The sequence below is a fragment of the Sebastes fasciatus genome, chromosome 8 (assembly GCF_043250625.1).
Source record: "Sebastes fasciatus isolate fSebFas1 chromosome 8, fSebFas1.pri, whole genome shotgun sequence".
Classification (NCBI taxonomy): Eukaryota; Metazoa; Chordata; class Actinopteri; order Perciformes; family Sebastidae; genus Sebastes; species Sebastes fasciatus.
In genome coordinates this window covers 20,096,619-20,109,443 of record NC_133802.1, presented here as the reverse complement: position 1 = coordinate 20,109,443, position 12,825 = coordinate 20,096,619, and the positions used below count along the sequence as shown (strand labels likewise).

Sequence of the window (12,825 nt, the reverse complement as noted above, 5' to 3'; positions counted from 1 at the left end):
TGAGTGAAACAGAGAGCAGTAGAGGCGTGCTTTGCACTGAAACAAGAGAAACAAAAGAGTAATTTGGAATAAAGTGTGACCAAAATAAATCCAAGTGAAAGAGCAGGAGTACTTCAGCAGAAATACAAAGGACTATAAAGGGAAATGCTGCATATTCATGAATATATGCCTATTTCTACCCATCACCCCCCACCAAACCCCCCCTCTCTCTCCCACCCCCAGATTCATACCCATAATGCTCTTGGCCTGGATACATAATACCGACTGAATTCATAATTCATCCCCCTACTGAGCCATTGTAAGCTCTATAGCATAACTCGTAACAAAAGTGTTTTAAATGAGTCTATGCTTCCAGTGTTTGAGTGTGTCAGAGGATATAATGGCCTTAGTCAACCATTTTAGTTGTGCACATTGAAAGGTTAATATTACTTTTGTTTCAAAACAAAGCAGCAGAGACCCAGCTGTACTCACAAAACTACACATACGGATGGCAAGCGGTGACCGACACATCACCAAAAGCGGCTGACTGAAGCTAGTTTCAGCTGCTTTGCACACAAATACACAGCTGCAAATGCAAATACACACACACACACACACACACACACACACACACAGACACAATGAGTACTGACCAATGAAGCGCGCCGTAGCCTGCGGCTCATGGGTTTGTCAAAAGGCGGGCTGTTCATGGCAAACTTCTCCAAGTAGCCCTCCGGTAGCCTGATATCAGCCGGGAGGGACAAACGCTTGTTTATGTCCTGAAACAGAGAGAAAGAGAGAGAGAGAGAGAGAGAGAGAGAGAGAGAGAGAGAGAGAGAGAAAGGGGGATTCAAGGGGAAGAAAAAAGGTTAGAAATATAAATCACACATTAATAGGAGATTAAAATATATCAATTACGATTTTTTTTGTGTTCAAGCATAGTGATTCAATCCTATACCATATAATAAGATGGTTTATTTGTTATTTGGCATCTTTTACATATTCGGTACTGTAATATTAAAAAAAAAAAAAAAGAATGAAGTGAAAATAGTAGGGCTGTGTATTGGCTAGAATCTGGCAATATGTTACGCATCATGATACAAGGGCTGCATTCCAATATATTGCGATTTTGTAAGCAAGGCGATATATCATGATTTTTTTAAAATCTAACTTTAGGAAAACTGTCATAGTATAAAGAACCCACCAGATATACTCCACTTTAGAATAACAAAAGTAACACATTTGTACTGCATGCAAAAAACGCATTGCTTTTGCCCCAAATTGCATGTGATTATCATAAAGTGGGCATGTCTGTGAAGGGGACCCATAGAACCCATTTTCATTCACATATCTTGAGGTCAGAGGTCAACGGACGCTTTTGAAAATGACCATGCCAGTTTTTCCTCACCAAAATATAGCGTAATTTTTTGTTATTTAGCCTCCTTCATGACAAGCTAGTATGACATGGTTGGTACCAATGGATTCCTTAGGTTTTCTAGTTTCATATGATGCCAGTACCTAAAACTGAGCCAGCTACAACCTCCGAAAGATCGAATAGTGGTCGAACCCGACGGCGGGCTGTCGGATCTTTAAGAGGTTAAATAAAAATCGATACTGTGACAGTGTTTTGGAGAACTGGTAGTATCACAACACATAATATCGCGATACTCATGTGTATCGATATTTTCTTACACCCCTAGAAAATAGTCAAATTTTTTAGATGAATTGAGTCATTTAAATAAAGTAGAGCAAACATGACAAACTAACATTCTGGTCTTTGTAATTAGAGTCGACTATCTCAAAAGAGACTCAGTGGATTAGCGTATTGACCAAACATCATCAACCCCAGACCGTCTTCTTGTCTTCATCGCTTCTATTCACCCGACGTTATGTGACATCATATATCTTGGCCGTTTGACAAGTATTGGATGACTCCATCTAAATCGATCACCGTGATCTGGCATCAAACGTGTCTCTCAAGCCTCGGCTACTCGGCTTACTTTTGTGCCACTTTAAAAAAAAAAAGAAATCTGTTTTCTCCATCTGTCACTCCTGGCAATGAGTTTGTCAAGTGACAGCAGCTCAGCTACACACTGTTGGTCTACAGGTGCCATCTGCTGTTGTGAATGACTGATGAATGACGATGAGAATTTAATTAATGTCTAGTAAGACTGAATGACAGGCCACTACATGGTTGGACTAGTTCCAGACAAGTTCCTTTGCAATTTTGTGGCAAATTTTTAGAATAACATTGTTGGCACACCGATATTCTCAAGCTCACAAACTCACCCGAAACACATCTGGAACAAGTTTTTAATATTATCAAACATGCTTGATATTTTTGTCTTCTACTCTTCTGCCTTGTGTAGTTGACTTCTTTTTGAGTGTGAGAACTATTCTGCTTAGTAAGGCGACCCCATTTTTATAGATAATTTTGAGGATTGTACTTGGGTCATTATATTATTTTTGTTATTAACAGATTATTACCACCAACTTACTCCACATCAGCTGGAATAACTTTGACTTCCTGGCCTTGCTTGCTTGATTACAATTTGTGTGATGCTACTTTTCCCACCATGCACCGCCCCCTATGTGCCATCCATGTAGGACATGTTCACTGGCGAGGTGCCAATCACGCGTTGTTTCCATGGCAGCGGGGGCTGGCTGGCCTAGTCCCAACAGCCCCGTGGTATGTGTCCTCGTTGTAAGTGAGTGAAATGATACGTGTGTTTACATGTGAGCGTTAGTAGGAGGGTAGAAAGTGTATGTATGGCTGAAGATGAAAGGCAGAAGGATTTTACGCCTGTAATGGTTTTATCTAGGCTCATTGGCTAACACAACAGCATGCAGTAATACATACAAGCCGTCACCCTGTGGACGGTGACACACTGCACAGTTCTCGAACATACATCCTAAAAACATACACTCCTCACAAACGGAAAACGTTAAGCAACATTATGAAAAATAAGCCACAAATCACGTGCACTACCATGACCTACGGACTTTGACCTGAGTAATTTACAACATTTGTAAGCTCCACTGAATGTGTGAATCACAAAAGAGTAAAGAAAACACGGAAAGCAAGCACTGCTACACCACACGGTGAGAAAACAACACACTAAAGCTGTATATTATTTCCAGAAAAATACAAATTTCCTTCAGCTTTTCTGCTAATACACTTCATATTTCATGCAAATCACAAAAGCCAGCGATTTTCTGATGACCAAAACAAACGTGACCTATCCGTACTCCTTTTCAAAAGGGCAACAATGGACAAAGTGACACTCGTGCCCTCTTGTTCACTGATTTAAATTGAATAAAGACCCCCACGCACACAAACACACATGTCCCCCATACTCACAATGCAGAACAGCTCTAGTAGCTCCCTCATTGTCCTCCTTAAACGTGTCTTTCTTTCTATACACTCACACACATGCGTTTTCCACGATGCATGTCTCTGACCAGCCACATGACTGCACACTGAGAGAGAGAGAGAGAGAGAGAGAGAGAGAGAGAGAGAGAGAGAGAGAGAGAGAGAGAGAGAGAGAGAGAGAGAGAGAGAGAGAGAGAGAGAGAGAGAGAGAGAGAGAGAGAGAGAGATAGGCTGGCACTGTGGTAGAGTGCCATCCACATGCTCAGAGGAGGAGGAGGAAAAAACAGGAGGAGGAGGGGATGGCAGGAGCAGAGAAGAGAGGAATGGACAGATTCCTGAGGGGAGAAAAGGCAGATGGGGGAAGGGGTGAGCGGAGGGGGGCCGCTGAGAGGAAACATTGTTTTTTGGATCTCTCCCACCATTATTTTGCCCTCCATCTCTCCTTCTCTCTCTTATCATCTCCTGAGCCCCGTTCCTCCGGATCTCCTCTTTCTTTGTGATACCAATAATTATTCCTGCTTCCATAATTACTCTCTCACCTCAGCATTTCCCTCCCCTTCACTTCACTTCACTGCCCCCCCCCCCCTCCTTCTGTCTTTCTCTCTCTGTGGTAAAAATGATCTAAATTAGTCCCTTCCACTGTTCACAGCAGTCAGAGGCAGCAGCCTGCGTGTCCAGAGGCATTTCCCGTAATACTGCTGCACTCATCACTCTGCAACTCCTTGCAGAGACACACACATACGCACACACACGCACACTCATGTGCACATACTCAGGGATGTGGCAAAGCAAATAGCAATGTTAGATAGCACAGGTGCACTTACTGAATGTTAAAGCTGGTCACAAAATCCCTAAGTCTGTGTCCAAAATCGTTCACTATTGACTATACAGTCGTCCACCACAGTACATACCCTCATTATTAGATTCAAATAATCCCACAGCACAAAAAGTTCGAAAATAGATGATTGTAAAATCAAATTCACTAACTAAGAGCTAACTCCCATCATGCATTGTGCAGACAGGGAAACAATGAATGAATTTGGATGCTGCCAGATAAAAAGAAATGACCTGAGTAGTGTCCGAATTAGGGATGACACGATACCAGAAATTTAGAAGTTGATACCAATACCAATCAAACTCCACTATTCTAAATACCCAATTCCATACCACGGTAAAAAACTAAATGTGTACTTTAACACACACTCCTTTATAACCGTTTGCTTTCCATTTATTATCAATCCCCGATAATCCGTCTCAAGTTTTTTCATGAAAACCTAATTTTTACAATTATATTTGAACACATCATGATAACATTATAATAATATTTTACTGCAGAGCTTGAACGCATCACAATGTAACTCACTGCAACCTACGTTAACTGTTAGCTCTGTTATTTAGCCAAGCAGGACTGTACCATCCACCAGCTGCTAACAGCCAACGTTAACTAGCCCTCCTCCGGCCGATTTCAACATGGAGTTGTTGTTCACTTTGTAGCATTATCAGGGAAATGTTCAATCGTACGCGGGACGCCGTTAGTCTCGAGGCCTGATCCACGGTACCTTCAGTACTGTAGAAAAACTTGTACCATCACGTTTTCAGGATGTTGGCATCAAATTGGTACCAAAGAAGCGGTTCTCGTGACATCCCTCGTCCGAATTAGCTTTTTTGCCATCTGATACAACCCAACAATCCTGATATAGATTATTTCGATTTCTTTTTAAAAACCAAGATACGTACATACCAAACAGGACATTTTACATTGTAAAAATCAACTGGTCAGCACTCTCTGGTGGACAAACTATGTCATGATGAGATTTTCTAAATTACCTCAAACCTGGTTTAGCATTACTGTACTGAATTTTCTTGTGTCATATATATATATATATATATATATTTATATATATATATATATATATACACATACACATACTGATACTGCTATATCTGAAAAGCTAACTAATATTGGCTGACACACAGGCATCTAACACACTGTATAGTCCTCTGCATACAATTCCCTAGTGTGTGTAGTGAGTGCTGCATAGTGAAGGAGTGAATGCTTTCAGACAGAGCCACAGTGTAATCTGTGAGATGTGTCTCTCTGGCTTCCCGTACCTCATTAGAGATGCGCCGATGGTGGTTGTTCCTCATCCGGACCCTGACTGGACTCTGGACCTCATCAGAAGACGTCCCAGATGCCTGGTCACTCTCCCCATCTGAACCCATCTTCACGTTCTCATGGACGATACCTACAACACACAGACACAAAACAAGCTGTTATTGTCACAAATTGTGCTGTACTTTCATTAAACTCAAGTCTTTTGGACTGCTTCTTTAGTTTTGTTTTATGCCTCTTCCGCTCTCCTCTATCACTCTCTCCATGTTCCCATCAGAGGACACAACCTTTTGTCTTTCTAAGATTTCATTCACCCGCCTGAGAAAGCCATAGCAGGGTCCCCGATCCCCAGATGAGGGATTGTACCACCAGCCATGCAGGGGTGTTAGCCGAGTGTGTATAAAACGCCATCGGTAAGATGAGGAGGTCAGAGATCGATATCACCCTTCATGCAATGAGAGCTTTCCCGTCTTTGCCTGCCACCCCCACCACACAAGTCCATTTCCCCCAGACTCCATCTGATTAATGAGTTACGGTGCAGCAGACAGGACTGCTTCCATCAATGGTGTGAGTAAATGTGGGGGGATGGGGTCTCTCTTTGGGTTTCAGAGTATGGTGCCTGATAGCTCTCAAGTCTAGGTCATGTACAGCACATACTGTACGGTGTGTGTGTGTGTGTGTGTGTGTGTGTGTGTTTGTCTTGTGTTTGGTAGAAGAAACTACTTCATGAGAAGAACTGTCAGATGTTAAAGCTCAATCCTAATGCTTACATTACCATCATCTACTGTTTACCTTTCAAAACAGCCACCATAGGCAGAAGAGTGACACATTATACGGGGACGATTAGGGGATTGGGGGGAGCATGGTGCGAAGAAACAGAAAAGGAATAAGTGGAATGAAGAAAAAAAAGTCCCTTGATTGATTGTGACACGTCAGCCGTGAGATAGAGTGATTGTGAGCCGAATAGGTAAAGCTATTTATTATAGTGCACTGTCTGTCAGCAGTGGAGTGGGGCAACACCACCTGAGGCTAATTCTAGGTGATTTGTGTGCGTCTCTTTCATGTAGTCAAGGTTAGGATTTGAGAAAGGCATGCTGGTCTGTGGATTAAGCCTTAGGGATAAAAAAAAAAAGGGAATATGGACACGGTGTGTCATCAGCAGTGTATCAATGAAATAAAGCCCACTAGCTTATCAGTACTGCTTTCTTTTTCTATAGTCAGCGCAAGATGGATTCCTCATGTCTTTATGGAGCCCCAAAGTGTTCAATAATGAATAAATGAGTAATTATGGAATAAATAATCACAGCGATAAATTGTGTAAAAAATACATAAAACTGAAAATACTTTATCAAAACTCAACTCATGATGAAATGCTATTTCTAGGGCTGTCAAAGTTAAAGCGATAAAGCAAATTCATTTTAACGCCACTAATTTCTTAAACGCATTAACGCAACTTGCGATTTTTAAGGTTGTAGCGGGCAGATTTTTAAAGCTAAAGTGAAGATCATGGTATTATATGAAAGTACAAAACCTAAGGAATCCATTGGTACCAGCCATGTCATACTAGCTTGTCGTGAAGGAGGCTAAATAATGCTCCAAACTTACACTACATTTTGGTGAGGAAAAACTGGCATGGCCATTTTCAAAGGGGTCCCTTGACCTCTGGCCTCAAGATATGTGAATGAAAATGGGTTCTATGGGTACCCACGAGTCTCCCCTTTACAGATATGCCCACATTATGATAACCCCATGCGGTTTGGGGCAAGTCATAGTCAAGTCAGCACACTGACACACTGACAGCTGTTATTGCCTGTTGGGCTGCAGTTTGCCATGCTATGATTCAAGCATATTTTTTATGCTAATAGCAGTTTCTGGACAATATTTGTCATTATTTTGTGTTGTTAATTGATTTCCAATAATAAATAAATACATACATTTGCATAAAACAGCATATTTGCCCACCCCCATGTTGATAAGAGTATTAAATACTTGACAAATCTCCCTTTAAGGTACATTTTGAACAGATACATTTTTTTTACCATGATTAACTATGGACAATCATGTGATTAATCACAATTAAATATATTTTAATCGATTGGCAGCCCTAGTTATTTCATCATTTTTATTTTCAGAGTTTTTTACTTCATCATTTCATAACCCCAATAAAAAGTATGTTCATTATAAAAGTTATAATGACATTTTTTCCCAATAACACTTCTATTTCATGCCACTTTCTATTTCATAACGTCACTTTTCATGACGGTGGTGAAGTCACCGCCCTCTCACCTTTCCGCTAATCCCCTGCCCCCTGCCTCTTAAGCTCGCAAGCAGTCAACTACCTGTGTAGATCCCAGCTGTCCATCGGCCTAACTATCTGTTGACAAAAGCAGCATATGCTCATTAGCAAAACACGAGTCTGATGTACTGCCTGTGGCCTTTAGAGCCAGACACAAGAATACAGGGCATGCATACAGAATAGCTTGGTAAGAAAACTGAGCAGTCGGTAGTCATATCAGGAATCAACCCCGATGGTGAAACATTAAACTCAAGGTAACTGACACCAGAGTGAGGGGGAAATTGATCCAGGATATCTACATACATAGGCGCACACACATGACCACACGCTCACGACGAGAGAGTATCCAGCACTGCTGGTATGTCACGGGTCTGTCTCACTTTCGGAGAGATCCTGATCTTGTCTGTTTGTGTAAACAGTCGAGGAGATGCGGGCGGATCAGACGTGGGTGACTGACCTTGGAGAAAAATTCCATCACCTGCTGGGCCTCGAAACAATGCGATACGCTCTGCAAACACGTGCGGCACGTGGATTTGTCTCTCATGCACCATCTCACACTTTCTCTCCTCAAAATAACACATACACTCATGCATACTTCTTAATCACACGGGATACACACTTTTCCAGTCTCCTGCAGGTTCTTTCTGCTCCATTTCCATAGCAGACTAAGAGCAGACAGTAAATGGCATGTGCTACCACGGCCTCCCTGTGAGGAGCCGGGCTGGCCTAGTTAGGGTTGCTGACTTCCTGCTGGCACGTCTGGAAGAGCAAGTGGGCTGCTTTCAGGGCTATTCTTGCCTCACCCAACTCTGCATGTACTCCACTTAGCTGGAAGTCCATCTCCGGCACATGTTGTGCCTTGGAAAATGATTGAAAAGCCAGTGGAAAGGATGTTAGAAGTAAAGTAAGTGTAAGATTCGCTTCAAGAGCCCTTCAAAGAGTAATGGAAATCTTGGGAGGCCAGGCCAGTCATCGAGTTCAGAGGGTTGTTCAAGGGTGCACTGGTAGGATAAATAGTCGCTGTCTACATCTAATGCATTACCCACTATTATTACTACGCTTTGAACTGAATCATTTTACTTCTTCTTTTTGCTTTTAAGCCAGAGGTTGTCAAAACAGTTTTTAAATAAAGAATAGCAGAATGTTTAAATTTGGCGTCAGGAAATAGAGATAGTGTGCCATTGTGCTGACAAGCAAATAGATAAAAAATGAAAACTGAAGGACTCTTCACTTCTCCTAAGGGTCCGTTGGGTCCCTGAAGATACCAACACAGACACCGCCCTGGGCCAACTCACTGCATCTGTAATCTTTGAACCAGCCACATAAAGGAAATAATACTTTGAAATTAATAAATTATCATTAATAAGATGTTGAAAGTTGTATGATCAGCATTTTCTGAGAGAAAGCTACTTAACATAAATTCATGTCTTTGTATCTAATAAAACCTCAGGATGCATGTTTGATCTTAATATAATGTCCCACAGAGTGAAATCATAGACTATCACATGTGTTGATGCACTGGGGATACTACTACTCTAGGCCTTTATATGGCACAAAGATGTTACTTACTGTAACAATCTATTGAACAACATTTTACCTCTAAAAAAAAAAAAGTAATCGTATGGCATCAGTATAGTCTGGATCGGATGAAATGGAAGACCAGGATGTAGATTGAAGTTGATGATGGATGTGACAGTGATGAGACTCACCAATACGGTTTCCTGGAGGACGGCACGCATCCAGCACTCGAAGCATACGGAACGGTGACAGCCTCAGTGGGGTGTCTCTCTCTCCCATTTTTAACCCCTCTCCCATTCTAGCCTCACCCATCCTCGAGTCTCCCACGCTGGGAGCACGTGCAGAGCCACCTTGGGGGTTGCCCGACGTATCCATTGTTGCAGAGGATTGAAAATACTACGATTTTAAAAATTAAAAAAATACATTTCACAAAAAGACAAATTAAAAAAATCCAGGCCTCGTCGAGGAGGAGTGGAAATCGCTTCAGTCTAGCCTGAGTCAGGTCTGGGTGGGACCTGGACTTCAGGAGTTGTAGCTGTCTCTGTATCTCTAGGAGAGTCCCATGCAGTAGAGAACAGGTCTTTACATCGTGAGGACAGTGCAGACGGCACAGGCACACTAATCACAATGCAACAACTCCCCCGGCTACTACTCCACTTTAACACACTCTCTCTCCCTCTCTCCCTCTCTCTCTCTGTTTTCCTGTAGACACTCCCTCCTCTCAACCTCTCCTTCCTTCTCGCTCTTTTTCTCTCTGCAGTCTCGCTCTGCTTGCTGACTAAGGAAGGTCAAACTGCGAGCAGGTAGGCAAAATGCTGCAGAGCCAGTCCAACACGCACAAGCTGAAAACTGTTAAACCCCATCATCTCAGAATAACAGGTGCTCCATCTATCCAATATCCTGCTGAAGCACACACACACACCAAACCTACAGCTCCTCCTAGAAAGAAAAACACTTTCATCTGATGTTCAACTATCTGACCTCTTTGGCTCCTGGCTCTTTCCTTCACACTCTCTCTCTCGTTATTTTTTCATTTCAAGTCCAGTGTTCTTTTTCCCGATGTTTTTCTCCATCAGTCAGATCTCCCTACTGTTATTCAGCACACCACTCTATTCAGGTTGTTGTGCTGCTCTCCTCCTTCCCACTCCCCTCTCTCGATTGCTCCCTCCTTGCCTCTGGCGCCCCTATCAGTGCTTTCAGTGCTGTTAGTCCTCTTACTCCCTCCCCTCACCTTGCTATTACTCTCCTCCCTCTCATGTGATACCAATCTCTCTCTCTCGCTCTCTCTCACCCTCCTCCTGTCTCTATCTCTCCCTCCCTCGCTCTTTCTATCTCCTTCTGGGTCCAGAGATGGTGTTGAATATACAGTACAATCCTCTCTTTCTATTCAGAAGCCGATGACATTTTCTGCCTGATCAGCCTCTTTCTCTCACTACGTCTCTATCGCGCTCTCATTCGTCGTCCCTCTCTCTCTTGCTCCTTCCCTCCTCTCCACCCTCTCTTCCTCCTTATCCTTATCACTCTCTAGCGCAGAAATTGAAACCCTGAGGCTTTTGAGTGACGCTTCTGGCATCCCAGTTTCCCATCTTCCCCCCTCTCATGCATTCTCTCCACCTTCCTGTTTCTCCCTCCGTCCTTCCCTATGGACCTGAAGCACAGGCCATTATTCATTCTCAACCCGCTGCACACACACATGCACCATCCCTCATAGGTGCCACTGCACACACGGTAACTGTGCATCCCTATAAACACCACTGCACATGGCTCTAGGTGACACACCTGCAGATCAAACACAATATGAGCAAACACACATTCTTTATAGACATATCAAACAAGGAACTATACAGCCGGATGTACAAGTGTTGATCCTGATGGATGTTTTGCTGCACTTGAAAACACCTGTGTTTTCTTTGTGCACATCCCAAACTTCCCTTCCAAATGAAATGTGCAGAACGGACTGAGGGGGGCAGCAGCACGAGCATCGAGAGCTTGAAAGTCCAGTTACATCCTTAAAACAACATGAGTGATCAATGTAAAGTGTAAAGCGATGAGCTGTTGATTTGATTTGGATGACAGAGAGGCGGGATAATTGAAAGTTTTGTGAAGACTTGTCTTAGTACAGTCACCATTTAAGGTTTAATGTTTTCCAAGAAATAATGGTGTAAAGTAACTAAGTACATTTACCCTAGTACTGTACTTCAGTACAGTTTTGAGGGGCTTGTACTTTACTTTTTGAACATTTTTCTTTTACTACACTATTCAACAGAGATAACTACATTTCAAATTAGGGTTTTACATACAAAACATATAATCAATTTATAAAACGTGATGCCTTGTTATAGATTAAACCCAAACAAGTATATGAAGCAGTTAAGATTAGCTCAATATCAACCAACTAAAACATGAAATAAATGTTTACCTGTTAATGCATCAACAATTGACACATGATCCAATAATATAATAATAGAAAGAGACAAAGGGCTATTGTGCATAATGAATATTTTTGCTTTTGATATTTTATGTACATTTTGTTAATTCTGTTCTTTTGCTTTAGTATAATTTTTTACGGTATTTTTACAGTCTGGTATTGCTGCTTTTACAGAAGTGAATCTAAATACTTCTTCCACAACTGAAAATAAAAGGTCCAGAACATTCAAATGCACATTTCATGGGACTTTTAAAGATAATCCAAGGGATTTTTAAGACAAACTGTCTGATGGAAGTATATTTTCTAAAGATGACAGAGGACAATCCAGCTGTAGTGCATTTTTGTGAAATACAGACGTAGGCAAAGTTGTTGGTAACGTTCCGTTGAAGAGAGAAAAACCCACAATGGTCACTGAAATAACTTGAAACTGACAAAAGTAATAATAAATAAAAATTTACTGAAAATTAACTAATGAAAATCAGCTGTTGCTTTTGAATTGTGGTTCAACAGAATCATTTTAAAAAACAAACTAATGAAACTGGCCAGGACAAAAATGATGGTACCCCTAGAAAAGATGTAAAATAATGTGACCATAGGGACATATTAAACTAAGGTGTGTCCTGTAATTAGCATCACAGGTATCTTCAAACTTGTAATCAGTCAGTCTGCCTATTTAAAGGGTGAAAAGTAGTCACTGTGCTGTTTTGTATCATGGTGTGTACCACACTGAACATGGACCACAGAAAGCTAAGGAGAGAGTTGTCTCAGGAGATCAGAAAGAACATTATAGACCTTCATGTTAAAGGTAAAGGCTATAAGACCATCTCCAAGCAGCTTGATGTTCCTGTGACTACAGCTGCACATATTATTCAGAAGTTTAAGGTCCATGGGACTGTAGCCAACCTCCCTGGACGTGGCCGCAAGGGGAAAATTGATGACATATTGAAGAGACGGATAATACGAATGGTAACCAAAGAGCCCAGAACAACTTCCAAAGAGATTAGAGGTGAACTCCAAGGTCAAGGTACATCAGTGTCAGATCGCACCATCCGTCACTGTTTGAGCCAAAGTGGACTTAATGGAAGACGACCCAGGAGGACACCAAATCATAAAAAAGC

General features: G+C 41.8%; 1 protein-coding gene across 7 annotated transcripts in view; it reads right to left on the bottom strand.

The window, feature by feature from the left end:
* The window catches only part of LOC141772783 (cyclin-dependent kinase 17-like), a 48,574-nt gene that overhangs the window by 17,479 nt on the left and 18,270 nt on the right, over positions 1-12,825 (bottom strand). For 6 of the 7 annotated variants that reach the window (XM_074644182.1, XM_074644183.1, XM_074644184.1 and 3 more), the window contains 2 exons: positions 5,465-5,598; positions 633-758 (listed from right to left, as the gene is read on the bottom strand). In XM_074644182.1, the coding sequence (XP_074500283.1) occupies positions 633-758; positions 5,465-5,598 (260 nt within the window). Of the gene's footprint in view, positions 1-632; positions 759-5,464; positions 5,599-9,470; positions 10,495-12,825 lie in introns of those variants that run through there. The other variant, XM_074644185.1, reaches the window with a different exon arrangement.